The 22,530-nt window shown below is 37.7% G+C and overlaps 1 protein-coding gene and 1 long non-coding RNA gene across 5 annotated transcripts in view; one reads left to right on the top strand and one right to left on the bottom strand.

Annotated features, from left to right (window-relative positions):
- The window catches only part of LOC113447004 (uncharacterized), a 38,784-nt gene that overhangs the window by 8,351 nt on the left and 7,903 nt on the right, over window positions 1-22,530 (top strand). Inside the window, exon 3 of one of the 3 annotated variants that reach the window (XR_015742353.1) lies at window positions 1,404-1,459. The exons of the other annotated variants lie outside the window; for them this stretch is intronic. This is a non-coding gene — a long non-coding RNA (uncharacterized LOC113447004). The remainder of the gene's footprint in view (window positions 1-1,403; window positions 1,460-22,530) is intronic. 3 annotated transcript variants of the gene reach the window in all.
- DEPDC1B (DEP domain containing 1B) overlaps window positions 17,332-22,530 on the bottom strand; it is a 29,163-nt gene continuing 23,964 nt past the window's right edge. For both annotated transcript variants that reach the window (XM_026716950.2, XM_087927257.1), the window contains exon 11: window positions 17,332-21,307. In XM_026716950.2, the coding sequence (XP_026572735.1) occupies window positions 21,149-21,307 (159 nt within the window). In that variant the 3' untranslated portion in view covers window positions 17,332-21,148. The remainder of the gene's footprint in view (window positions 21,308-22,530) is intronic.

The raw sequence follows: 22,530 nt of genomic DNA, 5'->3' as shown, positions 1-22,530 counted from the left end.
TGTTTTTAAACTCTGGCATGTACAGTAAATCATCTGAAGATGCTCTAGTGACAGGCAGCATCCAAGTTAATAGATTGTAGATAAAAAGTGGGGAGTGGAAGAAAGAAGATAGAAAGAGAGAAGGCTTTTTCACTGCATTGTCTTAACCAAATCCAAGAATTTTGTGCTTAACTAACTGGAAATCAAGTCTAATAAGGTCTTGTAAAGTGCCTATGTTTATAATCAAAATCAGGAATGTTTCTATTAAGATTTTCACTGTTCACACAGCCACAATCTGTCCTTCATCACAGGCCTCTTCTGAAACAATTGTGTTTATAAATGGATCAACACCATTTTCCTTTTTGAAGAGACACAGAACAGTTTAACAGAAAGTTTAATCTCACAGTACATCTAGTCAACATGTTCAGCATCATTTATTAATGGGAAATGGAGTGGGGGGAAACTAAGAGCTTCCCACCAAATGTGTGCACATGTTAACACACATTTAAAAACTCTAAGCCAAAGGTAAGGAGTTTTGAGGTTCTGATTTCTACAGAACAGACCCCACTTTTAAGCCTTTCAATTGTTGGAAGAATTATCCTTCTGGGTTCAGTTCCAAGTGTGGAAAAAGACACTGGAAACATGGAGGCTGTTTGGAAAGATGGTTTAATGATGGGCAGGACCACATGGCTTGGAACTCCAAAGTGAAAAGGATGATCACATGCTTCAAGATGTTGGGTGAAAGAAAAGAAGGAAAGGGGCAAGATGATAAGAGTGCCATTGTTTTATACCCTCTGATGGGCCCCACCTTAGTGTTTCCTGTTCCTGTGCAAGAAATGTATCCCACTGGCTGTCAGACTCCCAGGGACGGGGGTCTTAGCTAACTTTGTCAGCTTTGTCTGGACCACGTGGCTTCACCTGAGTTTCAGGCTTGGCTGAGCCTTGCTGGATGATGATGCACTGAAAGGGCTTTAGGCAATTCCTATAGCTCTACCTGGAGATCTCTGTTATGTAAAATATTCTGGCCCAGGCCTTAATGGCCCACCCATTAACAAAGGTGAGGGATGAGCTTCTGCTTCTGAGGTGAGTTTCTGCTTCTGAATTTCTACTCCTTTTAGGGGAAATATTCTGCCTTTTTAATATTTCCTAGGATATTTCATTGTTCTAGGGGGAGGGTGGGTGCTAGCTTCCTACACAGTCAAGCTGTACTTTAATGATGTAGAACATATGGAAATTGCCCATCCATATGTTGCCTTTGATCTGTCTACACATTGAGCAGGTGCAGGTTGGGCGAAGTTGTCCCTCCCTCTGTTTCTATTTTAATTCTATTCATTACTTTTTTATTGCAAACTGTATTATAATGTATATCCAAGCATAAATGCTATTCTTTGCTCTTTCTTTCATTTGCATTTATATGTGATTAGGTAATTGGGAAATGAGCACCTTAAGCCTGTAGGCTTTTCTGGATGAGCTCTAAATGGTAATATAAGTTATTGTAATATATACAACCTGTTTATTTGCTTATACTGCTGAGTAGGAACCGGGACTTTTGTCACAAGAAGTGACACCACAGTGGCACCTCTAATGATCCTGACAAGAGTCTTCAGCGTATCAGGAGTTCCCAAGTAGCCATTCGAGGTTGTATAATTTTCCTAGAATACTTTGCAGAATTCTTCTCAGGGGGCTTTACAGGAAATGTGAACAGAGCAGTTGGGAGACACAGATGCCTGGCAAAGAGAGCCTTATTGGACCTCTGAGCATCCAATAGTTGTGGGAGGAGGTGGGGTGTCTGCAGAGAAGTAAAAATGTCAACAAGGCAGCACACCAAATGGTTGAATCCCCGTTCTTTTTTTGTATGTGAAAAAAGAAGACCAGGATTTCAGTCATAAAAAGGCACTTCTTGACATTTTTCACACACACACACACACACACACACACACACACACACCAAGAGTCCTATGAGAATACAAGAGGCTGATAGTGGTCATCATCATCATCATCATCAATCATTTTAGCCATTGTCTATCCACTGCAGGATGGAGGCCCCTTCTGCATGTTTCCAACAAGTATGTTCCTGTTCTGACCCAACCCCGTTACCAGCAAGAAAATCTCAAACAAACGCAGCAACTCAAACCTTCACAGCTTTAATTTACAAATAACTTCTTTGTAGATAAAAGATGGCTTGCAGCCAATTAGTCCAACCAGAAAAACCTTGACAGAATTCTTCAGGTAAGCTGGAATCTCCACACATAATGCTGAGTCCTTAGAACGTTTTTGCTTTCTGCAAAAGCAAAAACCTTTTGAAAGCAGACTTATATTCCCTGGAGGGAGGGGCCATTACATTGCATCCTTACTCCTGAGTCGCCTGTGTTGCTCCAACTGTTCTCTTCTACAAATCATCCTGTGCTCATGCACACTTGGCACAGGCTTCTCCGGAACCTCCTTGTCACTGCTGCCAGCCCCCACAATCCCTGAAGGCAGCAGTCCACTCCCTGATGGTCCTGCCCCTCATCAGAATCCTCACTCATCTGCACCTGCTGCCGGCTAACCACAACAGTTCCTGAGCTTTCTTGCCAGTTGTGCTCACAATATTTGCTGATGTCATTGATCCATCTTGTTTTAGGTCTCTTTCGTGGATGCTTTTTATCAAATGGGATCCACTTGATAAAAAAACATCCACAAAAACAACCTAAAACAAGATGGATCCATTCTATGACTGCTTTGATCCACCTACCATCAGTTCTTCTTGCTATAGTCTGTTCTTGTTCTGAGCATAATTTCTATGTGGTGTTGTCTTTCTAAAATTCAGGGTCTTTTTCAGTGACTGCATGTGCGAAAGTGTTAGAAAAAGTAGAAAGACACTACAACTAGTGCAAAATCTTATCCAAAGAGACATGGAATCTTTTTCAGGTAAATCATTTGCTTTCAAATGCATGCTGAGAAATGACGTGCCAGCCTAGTCAAAATAAAATGATTTAAATTAATGGAATATGATCGCTCCCAATGATTTCATAATGTCCATTTTCAATCTCATTATGGCATACATTTTAATGGCAATTTTAGGAGATATTCTAAGGGACTACAGGTTGGGCAACCTTGGCTTAGTTACCACACCTTTTAACTTAATTGCTCTATAGTTCAGATTCTGAAATTTTCAGTTGACACACCTATTTTCCTACCCAGAGTACCCAGAGTAAGTACCCAGAGTGGGTACTTATACATCATCCAAGCTTTGAAAGGAACTCCTGCAAAGTACAGCACATAACCAAGTGTGATAACATCAACATGATCACCAATAAGGAATACAACAGAACTACTTCCATTCATTCGTAAGGAAAAGGGCTTTTGGGAATTAGTACGCTATCGATATACAATAATAATTAAATAATAATTAAATGTGATTGGTGCAATAATAATGTCCTGGAGGTGGGGGGAGAACAAGATCCATTTTCTTTTAACAGATGGGGAAATTTTTGTCTCCTAAGGTGAGTGTATCCATGCAAGTCTTGATTTATCTCCTTCTGTTGTTTACAAATTCTGAAGCAGTCAAGACTGGAATAAAAGAAGAGTTTCATTCTGAAAAGAAAGGAGTTTAACTGACCTAGACGTAACCAGCCAAACCAGTTGCATACATTTTTATAAGCCTGACTTGCCAAACACTTGGTTTTGCCAAAAACAACAGTGTTCAGTAACAATCCTAGGGCAACTGAGATGATGCATTAGGGAAGAGCATGCTTAGGAGAGCCCAGCACTTGATTCCTCAAGGTCAGAATTGCTTATCCTGATACCTTTAAATGTGTCCTTGTACAGCTCTTGGACCCTGCGACCTGCATAAAAGTGGCTATGGTACAACATTTTGATTGTGGACAACATAAATTAATCCATCCGGATGGCAGGTTAAGTACTTTTGTTTCTCCATCAAAGAAGAGAAGTGATGGATTAACAACAATGCAACACAAAGCTACACCTTTACATTCTAGCAAAAAAGAGTTTAAAATTCAGCCTGTACTGCTACTTAGCTAAGCAATAGGCAAAGTAAAGAGGCATATTAAACCATGTGAGCACATTCTATGTAAGTATAGATATGAGCAAAAAGAATCTATCATCTCTCTTTGACACAACCTTTATAAACATTTACAAACCTATATAAACATTTCAAACTTCAGTGGTTTTACCAGATTATCTGGTAAGGATATCTTCTTTTAAAAAAGCAATTTTTTCCTATTTCACAATGAAAATATGTCAGGATTGTAGCTTACCTTTTATTCCTCCCTTTCTCAGCAATTAATTTACTCCTAAAAGCTGTCCTGTGGATAAATGCACATTTGAAGTGCAAATATTATTTGTATCTACCTACTATTTGTATCTACAGTATCCACATGTTCATACTTGGGTCTGCATTCGGATGGTTAAAAATATTCGGAAAAAAATAAATGCAATAGTTTTCTATCCCAAAACAGCTTGAATGAGAAGGAACCAAAAGCAATTTGAGAAAAGATAGGTGTCATTGTTGGTAGAACTTTGAGTGACAATTCTATTACTGCCAGTGAAGTGGACCTTGCTAGGAAAAAATTGTTTACTAGAGTTCAGGAAAAATTAAGGGTTTAAGTGCTACTATTTCCATCAGACAAGTGAGGGAGCCAAACCTTGTTTCAATCAATGTAATTTATTCTATGAAAATTTACAGGTAAATATGAAAACAGTATACAGATATTTCAGCCTGAGGCAACTCTTGGGTGTCCTTGTTTAGGCTGGAAATTGAATCAGGCTGGAGGTGGTTAATACATAAAAGGGAGGCATTCAGGAAATACCAAGACTTGATTAGATCAGGGAGATTAAAATGTACCTCAGTAGACAGCAGTGGCAAATCATGTCTGACTTTGCCAAGAAAGGTACATGAAGTCATAAAGTCACTAGAGGTCAGGCTGAACTCAAAAAGTAACCAAGACTACAGACGCATAATGCATTTGTCAGGTCCCACTGTGGTGGCACAAACCTTGATTTCAGGCTCAGTCCAAGGATTTGGCACTAATGTTATAATTCTGAATGGCTTTAGACTAGAATTTTCCTATATCCTGTCTTACAGACAGGAAAGACTATTTATTGCAAAAAGGCCAAAGTTCAACATTAGCACACATTCACTGCATGATAAAAGCCACAAGAACCATTCAGAAGTCTTAAGGAAGACTCTTGCTGGGACCTATGAAGAGCAATTGCTAGTCCATGCATGTCAAACCAAACCCAATGAAACTCTATGGTACCTTAACTGATGTATGAAATCCAGCCAATTTATTTGTTTAGTAAGCCATGATTAAAATAAGTCAAGTGTGGTCTGTGAATCCCATTGTTGTAAACTCTGAAAAGTCACCCTGTTCAGCCAGTGGCCCCTATGGGAATTCAGGGAGCATTTTGTGTGGATGCAAGTTGACTTACTGACAAAGCAATTGTGATGAGCTGTTACCAGAATGAAAACAAGAAAGGTAATTCTGGTACCCCACCTGGTTTTTGGATTATTTTAATCACAATAAATAGTACATGGGAAGTCTGCATGATGGAAACTACAAACTTCCACACAACAGTTCGCTATTTTTACAAATGTTTCTGAACCACATAGGTAATTCTTAGAAAATAGAAGGATAGGAGAGGACACAATTATACAAAAATGTACCTGATTACTTATCCAGAAAAAGAAAAGATAAATTAGTTTGCAAGAAGTATGCTGTCTAGGGCATCTTTCATTAAAGCAACGTTCATGTTTAAACCAGGTTCTGGAAGATAAGGTGCATTTGCAATGAGAAACAAAAAAAAGGCAAGATGATATGACTGCACACTCAAAGTCTTGGTGCTTTTTAACATGCCCTACATACACAATACATATTTAAAAGGGGATGGGACTTTGCAGTCATGGGTGACAACTTGATTTTTTGACCTCCCAGAGAAATCTTAATGCCCTAGATCACCAAGACCATGTGCAGTCTGAAAATTTTGTCCTAACTCATTCTCATTGTAACTGTTTTGAGGTGGGAATGTCCTTAAGCTTTTCAGATTCTTGCCAAATGTTTCTAAATTCTTCAATGTCAAAACTAAATTTAAAACAAAGTTTTTCAGTGTTTGGGGACATCTTATTGGAAATGGCCCGTCTTTATCCTTCTTCTATCACATCGTTGTAGAAAACTTAGATTTAAAAGCAACCACCAGGGATGAGCAATTTTTAATTTTTTGTGCTGATGTAAGTGTAAATTTCTGTTGCATTTGAGAAGTAGCTTAACCCCGCCAAGATTACAGTTGCTCAAACTAACCTTAGAGATATTATTTAAATAAGTCAACAATTATTGACTTATTGACAGTAATTCATCATATCAGCCTTTCAACATGGGAAATATCAAAATATTTAATCAACAGAACATGCCTTCACCTCCATTAAAGGGTGTCTTATTTCAACAAAGGTCAGAAATAGTCATAACAGCAGCAGTAAGGCAGGAATTCTCAAACCTTGCAATGCTACAAACCTATACAAATAGTTGTGACCTTTCTTATTATATTAACAGTACATAGGGAGTGCAGTGGCTCACTTAATTAGAACACTGGCTTGACAATCAGCAAGCCTGCATTCAAAATCTAAGTGCTGCTGCATGACAGGGTGAGCACCTGCCATTCATTCCAGCTCCTACCAATCCAGCTGTTCAAAGCATGCAAAACACGAGTTGATAAATACAACCTATTTACAATTAAGTAGCCACCTTTAGTTTGGGTCTATAGGACTGACAGAAGAAATCTTCCATATAAAGAATTGCCCTTGAGTGCAGTGGCAATTTTTGATAAATGCAAAGTTCAAAAAGTTTGATCGGGTTGCTTTGCTTGGAGAACTGAGAGCATCAGAAGAAATAGTTTGATATTCATCCTCACTGTAGATCAGGGGTGTCAAACTCAATTTCATTGAGGGCCGCATCAGGGTTGTGTTTGATCTGGAGGGGTGTGTGGCCAGGAGACATGGACAGCTCAACGTCACTCATATGGGGGGGGTGCCTGTGGTGGCCCGAGCTCTCTGCCAGAGAAAACAGGCTCCCAAGATCCATTTTCAGCTACAACGGCCTCCTGCAACTCTCTGCCAGAGAAAACAGAGCTCAGGAGGGACACCATTTTCATGGGCAGAGGGTTGCAGGAGGCCATTGCTGTTCAGGAGCCCATTTTTCTGACAAAGGCACCTCAGGCCGGTCCTTCGCTGTTTCAAGGGTAGCCTCATGGGCTGGATCTGGCCCCAGGCCTTGAGTTTGACACCCCTGCTGTATATGCTGTATGCTTAGAGAGAGGGGCTTCTTAATTTTTCCCTTCTTAATATAGCTGATATCACACATTTATAGATAATTAAAGCATTTAAAAAAAAAAGAATTTCTAGGTATCCATAAGCTGCTCACAGACCATGCTATTGTTTCGCACTAGGTTAATATAGAATTGAATAGTCTTATGGACATATAAAATTGGGGAGAACTTTTAAGCAATAAATCACAATTATGCACACTGAGTTTTTAAATTTAAAAAATGATTTTTAAAATAAATAGAAGTTATTTGTTAGATTTTATTTGTTGGACTGTATTTTCCATACAATTAGAATTAATATAAGGGTGTTTCATTTCATTCTGCTTGGGTAAGCTATCTCTCCGGAAAGTTGGTAGCTTAATTTTATCTGGGCTATGACTTTGTGCACATAAAACCTCCAATCCTTATCAGATGTGCTCTGCATTTTCCTCTCCATTTTGCCTGGATAAGCCAGCTTCTCTGGGCAGAGCAAAAAAAAAAAAAAAACTATGAAGTTTTGGCTTAGCTCTAATATATGTGACTATTTAACAACTAGTTTTCATGGACTGGACCAAATCAATCAAATAATACCTTTGATTAATTTCTATTTATTATAGGTTATTGGAGGACTGTAATCTTGTTCACATATACATGTTTCTACAACTGCAGACATATTACAGCAAGTGACAGCATCTTGTCAAAAATTGACTGATATCACAAAGCTAAACAGAAGCAGAGTTCAATAAGAGATTCCCATTATGGGCTGTAGGCTAGATTGGAACATCTAGAAAGAAACCCAGAAATTAACAGTAAATCACTTCCATACTGCCGCCAATAAAATGAAATAAGCTTGACTCAAGGAGGATAAATCTTTCATTCTTTTTAAAGAGATGGAGAAACATTTACAAAAAGTATGGCCTCTGAAATATCATACCCCTGAGATGAAATCTGCATCCACCCTTTAGGCCTTCCAAAATAGCTTAAAACCCTGGTTCTGTCAAGTGGTTTGGCACCTGAATGAGGGAGGTAGTTACTGGAGGTAACTGGAGGTAGATAATGGACTGAGATAAGATTTTACTCCCACTCTGGTTCCATCTTGCTCCCTTCCTTGCCATCCTTGTTAATCCTATTTAATGTTTTATCTTGTTTTTACTTGGTTATAAGACACCTAGATTCGCGTCTTGGCCAGATAAGTGGCGTATAAATTTAATAAATAAATAAATAAAACCTGCCTGCTGCAGTCAGCTCAATTTTTAAAAATGACATCTTTAGCCTTTTCAGTTAGAGACCCGTTTGGTCTACTGCTTAAGGCATTAGAGGCTGTGGGTTCTAATTCTGCCATAGGCATGAAAGCTGGCTGAGTGACTTTAAGCCAGTCATTCTCTCTCAACCCAATCCATTGCACAGGGTTTTTGTGTCGTGGGGAAAATAGGAGGAGGAAGATACTATATTAAGATATATGTACACTATCCTGAGTTATTGATAAAAATAATAAAGGTGGGATATAAAATAGCTTTTATTTTAATTATGTTGGAAAACCATAATCTTTCTTGCTTTTTAAAGCTTTTACAAAAAGTATTTTTGTGTGGAGTTCTTGGTGCTTTCTGAACTTGATTGTTTTCTTGCATACATTTCATTACCAAACTAAGAAGTAACATTATCAGTGCTAGTAGAGAGTGGGTTTTTATATACTGGTGGCTTGCCCTGTCAGTATTGATGGGAATGGTCTTGGTAGTTCTTTGGATTGTTGTTTACTGTTAACTTGTTTGTCTGAATTGGTAGTCCCTTGATTTGCTTCTTCATTATTGGTCTAATGTTAATCTTGGTGTTAATCTCTGTTCATAGGAGTGTTGATTGCTGGTGAAGAGGTAAGTTGGTCTTTTGGTTTCCTTTTTGGCTTTTTGATTGACATGGTATGTAGATGTTGTTTATCTCTGTGTGCCTGATGTCAGGTTTTCAGAATTCTCTAGCATTTTGGGACTTGGCTTGGTCACAGTTCCTCACAGTTTCCCAGTTTATATTATGGTTAAATCTGTCCATGTGTTGTGAAATTAAGGGGTTTTGTCATGTCTTCTGAATGCTATTTGGTATTCAGGGATGTGTTCTACTAATCTTCCGCCTGTCTGTCCTATATAGTAGCTGCTAGGGTCCTTACAGTGCATGTTGTAGATCAGTGGCCCCCAACCTTTTTTGTGCCACGGCCCAGTACTGGAATCACAAAATCATCCACGGCCCGGTACTGGCATCAGCATGCATGGCAAGGTGAGCTGAGCGACCAGCCAGCCAGCCGTCCCCCACTTCTCCCCGCCACCTTCAACTCCCCCTTTGTACCTGTGTCGATGGGCTTCACGACGGCTTTGGGACGGTCGCTCGGCTCGCCTTGCCATGTGTGCTGGAAGAATCCTTGCGCCTTAGTTTTGTTCGAAGCCGCCCCCCGATGAAACTAAGGCGTGAGGATTCTTTCAGCACCCAAACGCTGCTTTCTACCCGGAAAAGCTCACCGGAAGCACTTTTTCATCAAAACAAGATGGCAGTGCCCAGCAAACCGGCGGCCCGGTAGAAATTGTTCCACGGATCGGTACCAGTCCAGGGACCAGTGGTTGGGGACCCCTGTTGTAGATGACTCCTGGTTTTTCTTGTGGGTGCCTGCTGGGTCTTTTGGTTTACTTAGGATGTTTTGGAGGGCTTTAGTTTGTTTGTGTGCAACGGTGATGCCATATGGTTGTAATAGTCTGTTGATGATTTCTGAGATGTTTTTGATGCATGGTAGTATTATCCTTGTCACAGCTTGTGTTGATTGTGCTATATTGAGTTGAATAGTCAGGCACTTTTTGATGAAATTGCATAGATATCCATTTTGTTGGAAGATGTTGTATAGATGATCTATTTCCTTTTTCTGAGGTTCAGGGTTTGCTGCAGTGTGTTTGTGTTAATCTAAATAGTGTTCTTACACAGCTTCTCTTGTGGGAGGTTGGCTTATTACTTTGAAGCAACCTGGTTGGTGTGGGTGGTTTTATGATAGAGTTCAAATGTTTTATAGTGTTTGCATCACTTAGCAGAAGCAGGATATGATGTGGGAAGAATTAATAATTCTTCCATTAGCAACAGTTAATGCCTGTATCAAATGAAGCAGGCACGCTAATCATGCTAAGCATGGATGTTTTGAATTTGTACTTGAATGATAGTAATAATAGCTATTGTAGCAATGCATATATAATTAGATATATAAATAAATACACACACACACACACGTATATGTATGTATATGTATATATGAAATTATTATACATATAAGTGTATTGGAGGGAGAGGCTGATGCAAATCAGAATAAGGAGACAGTTTTAATAAAGAGGAATGAGGCACTAGTTCAGCAAATGAAAGACAAGGGTGGGAAATAGGATTTAATAGGATTTAACCTTCACAATACTTGAATACAGCTCATCAGTCTGGAACCCACATTACGTATCTGATATTAGCACAATTGAGAAAGTCCAGAAATATTTCACAAGAAGAGTTCTCCACTCCTCTACTCGTTGTAGAATACCTTATGCCACCAGACTTGAAATTCTAGAACTAGAAAACCTTGAATTACGCCGTCTTCAGTCTGATTTAAGCATGGTATATAAAATCATACATTGCAATGTCCTACCTGTCAATGAATACTTCAGCTTCAACCATAACAACACAAGAGCACACAACAGATACAAACTCAAGGTTAACCGCACCAAGCTTGATTGCAGGAAATATGACTTCAGCAACAGAGTGATCGATGTCTGGAATACTCTACCTGACTCTGTGGTTTCTTCCCCAAACCCCAAAAACTTTAACCTTAGACTGTCTACTATTGACCTCACCCCTTTCCTAAGAGGTCTCTAGGGGGCGTGCATAAGCGCACCAACGTGCCTACCGTCCCTGTCCTATTGTTTCTTTCATTTTTCTTTTACTTTTCTTATATGTACCCATTTCATGTATTCATAACTATGTATACACTTATACTTATTATCTTGTAAACAATTGACAAATAAAATAAAATAAAAAATAAAATAAATTTAAAGCAGAACAGGAGATTTAGCAGGCTCCTGTGGACTTATAGGGATGAAAACTCTTGCAATGTCTATTACCTAAAATTCTTCAGGAATTCTTGCAGTTCCAAGTTGCCCTGCCTTGTTGGGAAATCATTTACACTTTTGTGTTTAAATGTTACAGAATCTAGCAAAGAAACTTTGCTGCAGTTTTTCATATCATCAGGATATTCTCTCCTTTCTTACCCATAACAGGTCTCCGTCTCTCTCTCTCTCTCTCTCTCTCTCTGAAGGTAAGTAGATGATAGATAGATAGATAGATAGATAGATAGATAGATAGATAGATAGATAGATAGATAGATAGATAGATAGATGAGGGGAAATGGTATCTGATGTTGTCAACACTAGAATAGGTGGTACCTGGCTCAATAGTAGTAACTGTGAGAGAGATCTTTGAGTCCTAGTGGACAATCTCTTAAATATGATCCAGCGGTATGCTGCAGCTGCCAAAAAAGCCAACACCATAATAGGCTGCATTAATAGAGGGATAGAATAAATATCATGTGAAGGGCTAATACTACTTTATAATGCCTTGGTAGGACCACACTTAGAATATTGCATCCAGTTTTGGTCATCACAAAATAAAAATGTTGAGACTCTAGAAAGTATGCAAAGAAGAGAAACAAATAGGGGGACTGGAGGATAAAACAGATGAAGAATAGTGGCAGGAATTGGGTGTGTCTAGTTTAATGAAAAGAATTAGAGGTGGCATGATAGCAGTATTCCAATATCTACAGGGGCTGCCACAAAGAAGAGGGAGTCAAGCTATTCTCCAAAGCAACTAGATGCAAAGCAATGGGTGGAAACTAATCAAGAAGAAAACCAATCTAAGACTAAGAAGAAATTTCCTGACAGAACAATTAATCAGTGGAACGACTTGCCTCTAGAAGTTGTGCTCAAACTTTGAAGGTTTTAAAGAGAAATTGGACTGCCATTTGTCTGAAATGTGCATAAGGTTTTCTGCTTGACCAGAGGTCTGGATTAGAAGGCCTCCAAGGATTCATTTCTGAAAAGTATTGAGACTGAGCAAATCAATAGAACAACAAAGGAAGAATGATGAAATGTGCTCTTCCACAACTATGGCAGTATCACAATGAAAGGAGTGTTCCTTTAATTTGTTCTGGTAATCGAACACATTATTAACAATCCAGGTCATGAACATCAAAACTTGTTCATCCTTCCTAAAGACGCTGTGTTATCATGTCAAACAACAAAAGTATCTTCTGAAAACAATGTTTAGATATAATTATGTTTATGTGAATGCAAAATGCAGTGACACTAATAGGATGATAGCAAAGATATTCTTTGAGCATAATGCCCAAAGCCGGACATATGAGCAGTGTGGAAGAAAGTAGAACAATTACATAGTTTCGGCCAGTGATTTAGAAGTTATAGCGATGAAAATAGAAATAGCATTTTTTCAGCTTGTGGCAGAGTAAGATGCCATTTCTGGAACTACGCTGTACAATCATCTGAAGGTTAAATCTTCTTCCTTCTTCGTTCTTTCTCCTACTCCTTCCCCAAGTGTATAAAACTGAGAAGAGGGGCATTTGCCTTGTAATGAAAACATATAAGAAGGTAGATCTGTGGGCAATGGAGGAAATTATTGGGTGCTGTTATAAGTTGTATTGGTGCGGTGTGGACTGGAGAAACCGTTTATATCAAAGGATAGTTTGGAAATGGAATTTTCAGCCCAGGACCCCACAGGAACAAAGAGAATCCAAAAGATAAATCTGCAGAATACACTTTTTGGGGGGCGGGGAGGGGGGGGTTGTCCCAGGCTTTATTTTGTATGTGAGACACATTTTAAAAATGGGGCTTTGATCACATGGTTGTCGCCAGCAAACTGACTTTTGTTTTATTTCCTCCCTGCAAACAAACCTGAGTAATTCTGAGTAAAGACAGCTTGGAAAGGTTTCCAGAATTCCAAAAAGGTCAAGAAAGAATTATTTTTCTCCACACTCCATTCTCCCCTCCAGGTTAAAAGCAAGCCCAAGAAGTGAGCCCACAGAAACTTGCTAGGAAAACAAGCATATCAAAATTCTGAGAAGGAACACCTGTAGGAATCAGGGAAGAAGGGCGCAAGACAAGTGTCTGGGAGTGTATATATTAGAAATAAGCACAGATTGTTTACTTGAAAAGTACTGTAAAAATAAACAACACTGTAATTTAGAGAAGAAGCATATGTCTGGAAAGTTCCTATCCTTTTTTCCCACCCTCCCCCACACAGCTACATCATAAGACTTAAATGAGGTTGAACTGTTGCTCCTCCAGCAATAGAACATCTGTTAGTGTTTAGTCAGAGAAGAATGCATTTTTGTTTTTGTTTTAGATTTTATTTTAAAGGTTTTGTGATATATAATGATTAGGAGTAAAACTTCAACTGAAATGCACCAATGAAGAATGATCAATAAAAATGGCAACAAACATCCTTCCGCCACCCCCAGTTGTTAATTTTGGAAACCATGATGTATTAATTGCTCAGAAAATAAAAAGTGAAGGATGCTATTTAATGTCTCTGCCTTAGGTAGAGGTTTCCAAACTTGGTAACTTTAAGACATGTGGACTTCAACTCTCTGAGGAATTCTGGGAGTTGAAGACCATACGTCTTAAAGTTGCCAAGTTTGGAGACCTCTGGTCTTAGGAAGTTTCTTATAGTCACCCAAGACTGATCTTTGCTGGAAAGACTTCTTGGTGCTTCATTCATCCAAAGAACAGACAATACACCAAAAATGGGGAGTTTGCCCAAATGGAAATGAAAAAGCATTCTTTTCAAGGCCACAGTGCCAGTTCATAAGCCAAGAGTTTCTTATCTCCTGGACCAGAAGAACTGGTATTAAACAAAGAAACAGCAATTGCCATTGGTATGAATGGAATAGTACTGATATAAGAGATCACCTACATATTATGATTCAGTATCATTTGCATTCTAATTAGAACATGTTGCCTATGAAGACATTCAACAGAGATCTTCAAAGGTGATAAAATAGCACTAAGCATCACAATACCATTGGAATTATGTTTTTGCATCGTAACAGGTAAAGGAAGAGGGTATCTTTGAAACTTATTTTTCCCACATTAGGAATTATGGAAATTAGATTTAGTTCTTAGTCAAACAATTCCTGCCATAGCACCTGAAATATTGGAAATTAAATTCAATAAGGTAATATATTAACTTCAATTAGTTATATTAAATAAATCGTGTCATCACATCAAAACAAAAATAGGTTTGGGGACAGCAACTGCAATAGGCTTCAGGTTAATTTGAATGATGGATTGTTGAACAAGTCATGATTGGCTGGGTTCCCATGACCTGAGAAGCCATAGAGATGGTTTATAAATAATAATTAAGATCACACAAGCTGAACCATAACAAAGCAAAGCATGGCTTATTGTGAGACAGGAAATCAGCCAGCGTTTGGCAGTAAATGGTTCTATGGTGTTTTGAAGGATATCCAGCAGGGTTCATACTTTGCACTATTAAATATAATTTAAAGAATTAAAAAACTGAACTCAAAGAAATTAGATTGTCATTGCTAATAGCTTGAGGAAATATTAAATGTGTCCCTGGTCTTCATTCTAATATAGTATTCTCAACTATCTTCAAATACATATATTCCTTCATTCCTATGGATAGTTAATAAGAGGCAATGCTATGAATTGGAGTGTTTGTAAAATAAGCTAAGCCATTTTAGTATGCTAATAGAATTGTGTGAGCTGCCATCTTAACTTCGATTTGTAGGAGGTTTTAACCTCCAGTATAACCTGAATTTAGTTTGATTACTTTTTGTCTGGGTAACACCTAAGTCTCAGATGAATCAGGGATTATAGTTGAAAGACTCTTTAGTATTAGACTTTTACCATGAACTATACTATGTTTTACAAAAGGATAAGTCAAAGCATTGGTGTCTTAGTTGTCTTCTCCATAAAATCCTTGTAAGTTAAGAACCTGTGACTTAAAATACAGAAATTGAAATAATAATAAATAACAAAGCCAAGTGTTTGATCTCATTTTAACAGTCTGTTGTGTAAACTCAGACAAGTTCCCTTTGTAGACCCATTTATGGCTTATCAGGATTGCAAATGGTATTTACAGTACAGTTACAATGTAGCCACCAGCAAATCATGGTGGTTCTGTAAATCATGGAATAATGCAGCACATGGACTCATCTTTAGTCGTCTTAATTTGCTGTTTGACAGTTCGTTCAAATATTACTTAAGCTGCAAAAATGCAAAATGGAATAGACTTTTACTGCCTGTTTACTGCTGATGGACTATTAATACTTTTTCATGACATTCCACAAGGAATTTTCAGGGTGTTGTCCTGATTGTGCCTTAAAAGGTCAGCAATTGCTGTATGATAGATTCCCCTTTCCTCATCGTAGCCCATCAGCCATCCAAAAATGATTTGGAATAAATCAGCAGGGTGGGATATAATAGGCATTTTTTTAAAAAAAAAATGAAAACAAAGCATAAATACTCTCCTTGCCTTTTGGAAGCAAGTCAAGGTCTAAATTAAAGCTTTTGGGGTAAAATGAGAGAAGCTGAAGATGGGGCTTACAATGCAGAGTAGTGTCATTCACACAGAAAATTGGGGTTTTATCTCCCTCTGCTTTTGTTTTGAAAAAAGTAAGCAATTTTGGGACTGAAACCATGTCTGTGGTCCAAGAAGGCTTCATAGGACATAAAGGGGAGAAGGGGAGACCTGTATATGGTGAGACCTTGGTATTCTGTTGCTTGCCAAGATGATTTATTGTATCACCTATCGTTGAGGTCCATTTGCCAAAGTATATATAGTTGTCTACTACATCTAGTTCTTCAGATTTTTTTTAAAAAAAAACCTTTCTTTGTGGTGAATTTATTAAACATAACCTGGCTCTATCCAGAAATTATCCTTTTAAACTTACTTAGGCAAAGTCCAATAGGAGTTACCAGAAATGTCAAATATTTTATCTATGATCAAATAGTTCATCTTTATACTCCTTCATTTTGCTTTGCGCACTCTTGACCTCTAAATCATCTATGACATCACAGGATTTTTTTTCTTTCATCACTCTGGTATCTAAAAGGAATTTTCAAAGCCTATTTTGCAAATCCCATACAGGGGCATCATCCTTTTTTTTTTTGTCAGAGCTGTTCCATGTCCAGAACCTTTTTTTCCTTTGTCTTTTGTATTCCAATTTTGATAATCTCAATCTTGTTGTGTTCCATGCCTTCAAATCTATAACACTAATGAAAGGTAAACTTTTTTTAAAAAATGTTTTTTCTCATTATTTAAAGGTTTATTCATTGAAATCAGTATCCTTTCTGAGAGACTATTTCAGTTCATGTTTCAAAAAAATCCCTTTAAGGTAAGAAAAACCAGAGGCCAGAAATATTTGAAATCTTGATTAATTTTGTGGTAGAATTTGAAAAACTATATATGTTCTCACTGTGAGTTGTGTTGGGGGGAGGGGGGCACGAAGGGAGGCTCAGCCAATCTCATTATACACATGTTGTGCACTTACAATAAAGGTAATAATAATAGTAATAATAATATATTTGTGGGAAATGAATGAAACACAATTAAACCATGTTAGGAATTGAGGCTTGATGAAGATTGCAAATGGACACTAGAGGGAACTAAAGGACGAGACAGAAAAGAGTTATAATGACTAAAAAAACATGTTTTTTTTTAATTTCAATAAATTACTACTGTGCTAAAAGCAGTGAAACTACTACTATAAAAATATAACTAGTTGATTCTTATATCTCCTTTGTAACTCAAATCATAAGAATGTTTACTTGGAAGTAAATCCAGAATTTAAATGAATTCGTTTCTGTGAACTTTCCCCTACAAATACTGTATGTTGTTTCTTGAATCATGTTATGTTTTGTTTAGATGAGCCAACCATACCAATGAGCTTTAGCAAGGCATTTTTCCTTACCACAGTAATGCTTATGATAATACTCAGTAAAAATCTTAAAGCAAAGATCTTGAAAACAATATTTTATTTTCGGAAATTCTTTAGGAGTACAGTAGATTGTAGGACACCCAATACATATGTACTTAGCTTGTCTATCATTATACAACAATGAAGTTCATATGACAATCCAGTGCCTTGTCTTTTGTTATGACCTTTTCTTAAATTATGCTTACTTTTACACATTATCTATCCACATTCAGAATATGAGGAAAAATGTAGGGCAACCTTTGAATAGATGGCAACCTTTGAATAAATGGCAACCATACTTAATATTTTCTAGCAAAGTTAGCAGAATAAGTGGTGGGAATACATCATGCAGTTGAGCAAGGCACAAATTTCCAATTTTTCCCCTGTGGTTGCATGGGTAATTGTTTTTAAAACCATGCTAAGCTCAATGAATCTGTGACTGAAATTCATTATGAAGGAAATTTGAGTTGACTCTCCTTTTCAAATCAAAACAACTCCAATGTTAAATTGAATCAGCTGCCTTTGAACATATCTGCTCCTTTTGTGCATATTAAATGCACTTTTTACAAACTAAATCAGCAATTCAAAGTCAAAATCGGGAAGGTATATCTTTGAGAACCATTGTTTTAAATTTTCACTCTGCATTACTGAAACTTTATAAATGCACCTCCTGCAATTGTAAATAACAGAATTTGGCAAACTCTGAATCTGATGCAATGAGTGGGACGGCCACTTGGGTTATGAGATTTAAACTTCTGCCTAAGGAAATACTCCAGTAGTTTGTTCACTTCATAAAAGACTTTAAATTTCTTCTCCATTTGTGGATTATTCTTTGATGACAAGAGAAGATTGACACAGGTGGGTTTGGAGATATTACTAGTCATGTTGGGAGCACCAAAGTGCTTCTGAATTGAAATGATTGACCAATAAAATCACCATTGCATGGGGGACACCCGAATGGGGGCTTTGATATCCCCATTAATTTGCCCACTGAAGTGGTATCCATTTATCTACTTGCAGTTGCCTGCTTTCAAACTGCTGGGTTGGCAGGAGCTGAAGCATGTGATGAGTCTATGTCTCGACAGATCATTCAAAAATTGCTGTTGAAAAGTGATTTTAAAATTACAGAAAGGGAGTCTTAAGGAGTAATCATATTAATCTTATTAAGAGTACAATTAAGCTGTCCTAGCTCAGTTCAACAAAGACAAATTGCTTTAAGCCCTACAAAAGATTATTTTCAAGTAGACTCTTATATCCCTTCAAAATTTACCTCCAGGATTGAATAACTGTTGCATAAAATGATATCTCTGAATAAAGTATACATAGTAGGAATAAACCATACATGCATTTTGCAAGGATGTGAGACATGATTAGGCTTTTATTTCTGTCCTTTAGGTACAATCAGATTGGTTCCCATAAGTCAGTGTGGTATTGTGTCAGAAAGATTACACAGGTAATGTCTTAAAAGGCTTCATTCTCCAAACTTCTTTTCTGAAATTCTTACTGGGGAATCTAAGAACATATCCAATTTGCTGCTTGTTAAGACCAACAGTATAAAGTTTTACCTAGTCAGCAAAACAAGATCCAGTGTTTCAGGTTCATTCAAGGAAATAAAACATTTTGTCCTCTTCTGAAAATTCAGTGCTGCTACAAGTGCAATTTGATAAAAAATATCCCATAACAGGCACATTAGTGATTGTTACCCTATGAACTGTATTAGACAATCACATCTTAAGTTTATAAACAAAAATGCAAGTGGCAATTAAATCTTGAAGTCTCTAATTACCTATCTATGTTCATTTTGCCAAAATTGGAAAACTATATAGTGGAAAATATTGAAAACTTTAAAAACATGAAAATTAGTTTAAGTTTCGAAAGGAACTAGTAGGCATAAATCTTTTATTATATTAGCCACTGCCACTGACATGACACAGGCCAATAAAAAATTAACTATCTAGTCTGTTGAGTAAACTCAAATACTATTAGACTCGTGAGAAAGGCAAGGTATAAACATCTCAATCTCTTTGATTGTACATGGATCATCTAGGAAATTGATTGAAAAAGAGAGAGATTAAGTGTTCAAATCTGAGTCCATATCACTACCTTCTTTTGAGGTAGGGATAGAAAATGTTAAAATAGGGTGTGGGGGTGGGGGCAGGAGTCTTGCAGGAAATGAGTGGTAACACAAACCTGATTAGGCCATGACTGGTCCAAAGTATGGCTCAGTGACTAAGTCATAATGGTTGACTTTATATATGCAAATCCATGATTCCTCATGAAGTACAGATAGCCCTTGAGATATGACTGAAATAAAACCTGCCCATTACAGTTGCATGTTGCAATGGTCATTAAATGAAGAACTCAACTAATGACTCCCCCAGGACTCTCAATGAATCATTAAACGAACATACCTGTCGTTAAGTGGAGCATGGAGTGCCCCAGGATTGGGGGAGGCTGTTGGAGGCCTAGCACAGGCCTGGCCCTGCTTATCCTGGCTCTCCCATTGTCTGAAATGTCCCATACTCTGTTTCCTGCTCCTTGGCCACAGGCCTTTTCCAATTTACACCGGTCTCCCCAGGCCTTAAGCCTAATTCCCACCCTACTAGACCAAATACCCTTCTCCGCACTTACCTTTTGAAGAACTCCGAGGCCTTCTAGAGGGCTGGACTGAATTGCTTCATTGCAAGGCTGCATGGCATGATTCTGGAAACAGCCACCATGTTCCCAGCGACCGAATTGTATTTTGGTATTGCTGCCGCTTCCAGAATAGTGCCATGTGGCCAAGCGATGCATTTTGCTGTTTTAACGTGGTTTGCACAGAGCTGCAGAAGCTTTCAGAAACATCTGTATTACTGTGCAGGCCTCATTAAGGCAGGATTGGTTAGTTAATTTGAGACATCCTCTTATTACGAGACACACTGTATTCCACATAAATTGTAGGTACAGTATGTTCATGTGATCAAAATTGAGAGGCTTGGCGATGGGCATTATTTATGACAGTGTCCTGGGGTCATGTGATCACCTTTTATGACCTTCTGACAAGCAAACTCAATGAGGAAGCCAGATTCACTTAACAACCATGTTACTAATTTAATAGCTGCAGTGATTCAATTAACTCTGGCAAGAAACATAAAATGGAGCAAAGCATGCTTAATAAGTGTCTTGCTTAGCAATGGAAATTTTGGATTTAATAGTTATATGTCAAGGACTATCTGTAAGGGAAGTTTGTTGAACAGAGCCCATTCTGTAAACTTAGCCCAGGTTCTGTGCCTCTCCACAACTTCTCAGGATCTCAAGGTAATCTCAGACTTCAACAGAAGGAATAGAAATTTACTACTTATTGTCTCTCTAGGAATGCTACTGGGTTCATGAATTCCTCTAAACTAATATTTGTTTTAAATATAATCTACTCATCAAGCCATAGCAACATGTTTTACCCATCACAGTTGCCCTACCACTAGGATAAAACAATACCTCCAGTGTTTTTGATATTATTTTAATAACAACTCAGTTTGGATGATACTGAAAACAAAGATTTTCAGAGACTTCTTGGTTTAACTGCAACTTGCACAATAAGACTACAGGTGTAAGCAAAAGAACTCTTTTGCTTTCAGTCTAGTCTCCCATGTGCTATGATACGATCATCTGAACCAGTTCATTATTTCCTAACCTCAAACAAATAAACAAAATGAAAAAGCACCGAGGGATTTCCCCCCAAAGAGTGAAAATGGCTCAGCTTAGCAGTGTTCTCTGCTTTGATTTTCTTCTATGTTAAACAAGTTTTAGAACCTTTGTGGAATTCCAGATGCTCCAAAGGTTTAATTCTGACCTTTATAGATATTCAGCTCATTCAGAGTCTTACATGCGTAAGCTTCTTGTTCTTTGAAATGGCTGGAAAGGCCTTTTAAATGTCCACGTCAACAGTGGTTTCTGTTTACTTTTTTCTGGAAAAAGAACTGCTTCACTTTCAGGAGTAGGAAAACGTTCCTTATATACATCAGGATAAGATTTCTGAAACTGAAAAGGAATAACATGGGTTAAGGAAGTTGTTTTAGTTTGTTTACTAAAAGCAGACAATGTAGAATTTTGATCTCTCATTATAAGAAAGAAATGTTGGACCGATATTGAATTGAGGGAGAACGATTTTGAAATTCAATTCAGAGTAGATGAAGGTGCTTCTGGTCAATATAGAATCTGTGGTTTAGCCATTTTCCCTTGAGGTTGCTCTTGTATTGAAAGAGCAATTTCATTTCTGAGAATGCTTGCAGATCTCAGCTATCATTGGATTAAGGTGCAAGATGATGACAAGGAATGCATTTGCACAATTATAGTTGATGTGCCAACTTCAACCATTTGTCAATTGGTCAGATTTAGTAGCATACCTTGGTTATATTCAGTCTTGACTGTGTCAACATATTTGTTGTTAAAAAATGTGCAGAATTTGCACCTTGCCTTTTAACTAAAAGCTAATGGCAAAGAAGATCATGAATTACATTTGGAATCCACAGTCTCTTCCTTTAGAGGAGACCTAAAACACATCTCTTTCATTCATTCTTATTGTTTGCTTGCATTGGTTTCATGTCTTGAATTTTATTAGTATATTTAGCACTTCCTTGACTGTGCCCTGCGCTAACAGCTCAAACTGGGTGAAAAGCTAGTGTACAGGTAGTCCTCAACGTACAGCCAATATTGAGTCCAAAATCTTTGTTGCCAAGTGAGACATTTGCTAAGTGAGTTTTACCCCATTTTATGACCTTTCTTGCCACAGTTAAGTGTGAAGTTAGTAATATGGCTGTTAAGTGAATCTGGCCTCCCCATTGATTTTGCTTGTCAGAAGGGTGCAAAAGGTGTTCACATGACCCTGGGATGCTGCAACCATTATAAATATGAGTCAGTTGCCAAGCGTCACGGGACCATGGGGATACTGCAATGGTCGTAAGTATGAAAAATGGTCATACGTCAATTTTTTAAAAAAAATCCTGTTGTAACTTTGAATGTTCACTAACTGAACTGTTGTAAGTCAAGGACTACTTGTAGACTGCCAGGGGATTTGAGGACCCTAGGGATGGATCAAAGTGTGTGGTGATTCTGTTGTTATTAACATTCCTCTATTATTTTCCTTTCTGATTCTGGTTCTGCTTTTATAGTGTGTAAATATTATTTTGGATATGTTTGTCACAATTAATGGTTGGATAATTATTATTTTATATTGTTATACTTATTGTTATTGTTGTATGTTG

Source organism: Pseudonaja textilis, chromosome 2 (assembly GCF_049901715.1).
Source record: "Pseudonaja textilis isolate UNSWEBS1 chromosome 2, rPseTex1.2, whole genome shotgun sequence".
NCBI lineage: Eukaryota > Metazoa > Chordata > Lepidosauria > Squamata > Elapidae > Pseudonaja > Pseudonaja textilis.
The sequence above is the reverse complement of the archived record's forward strand: the minus strand, read 5'-3'. Positions and strand labels throughout refer to the sequence as shown.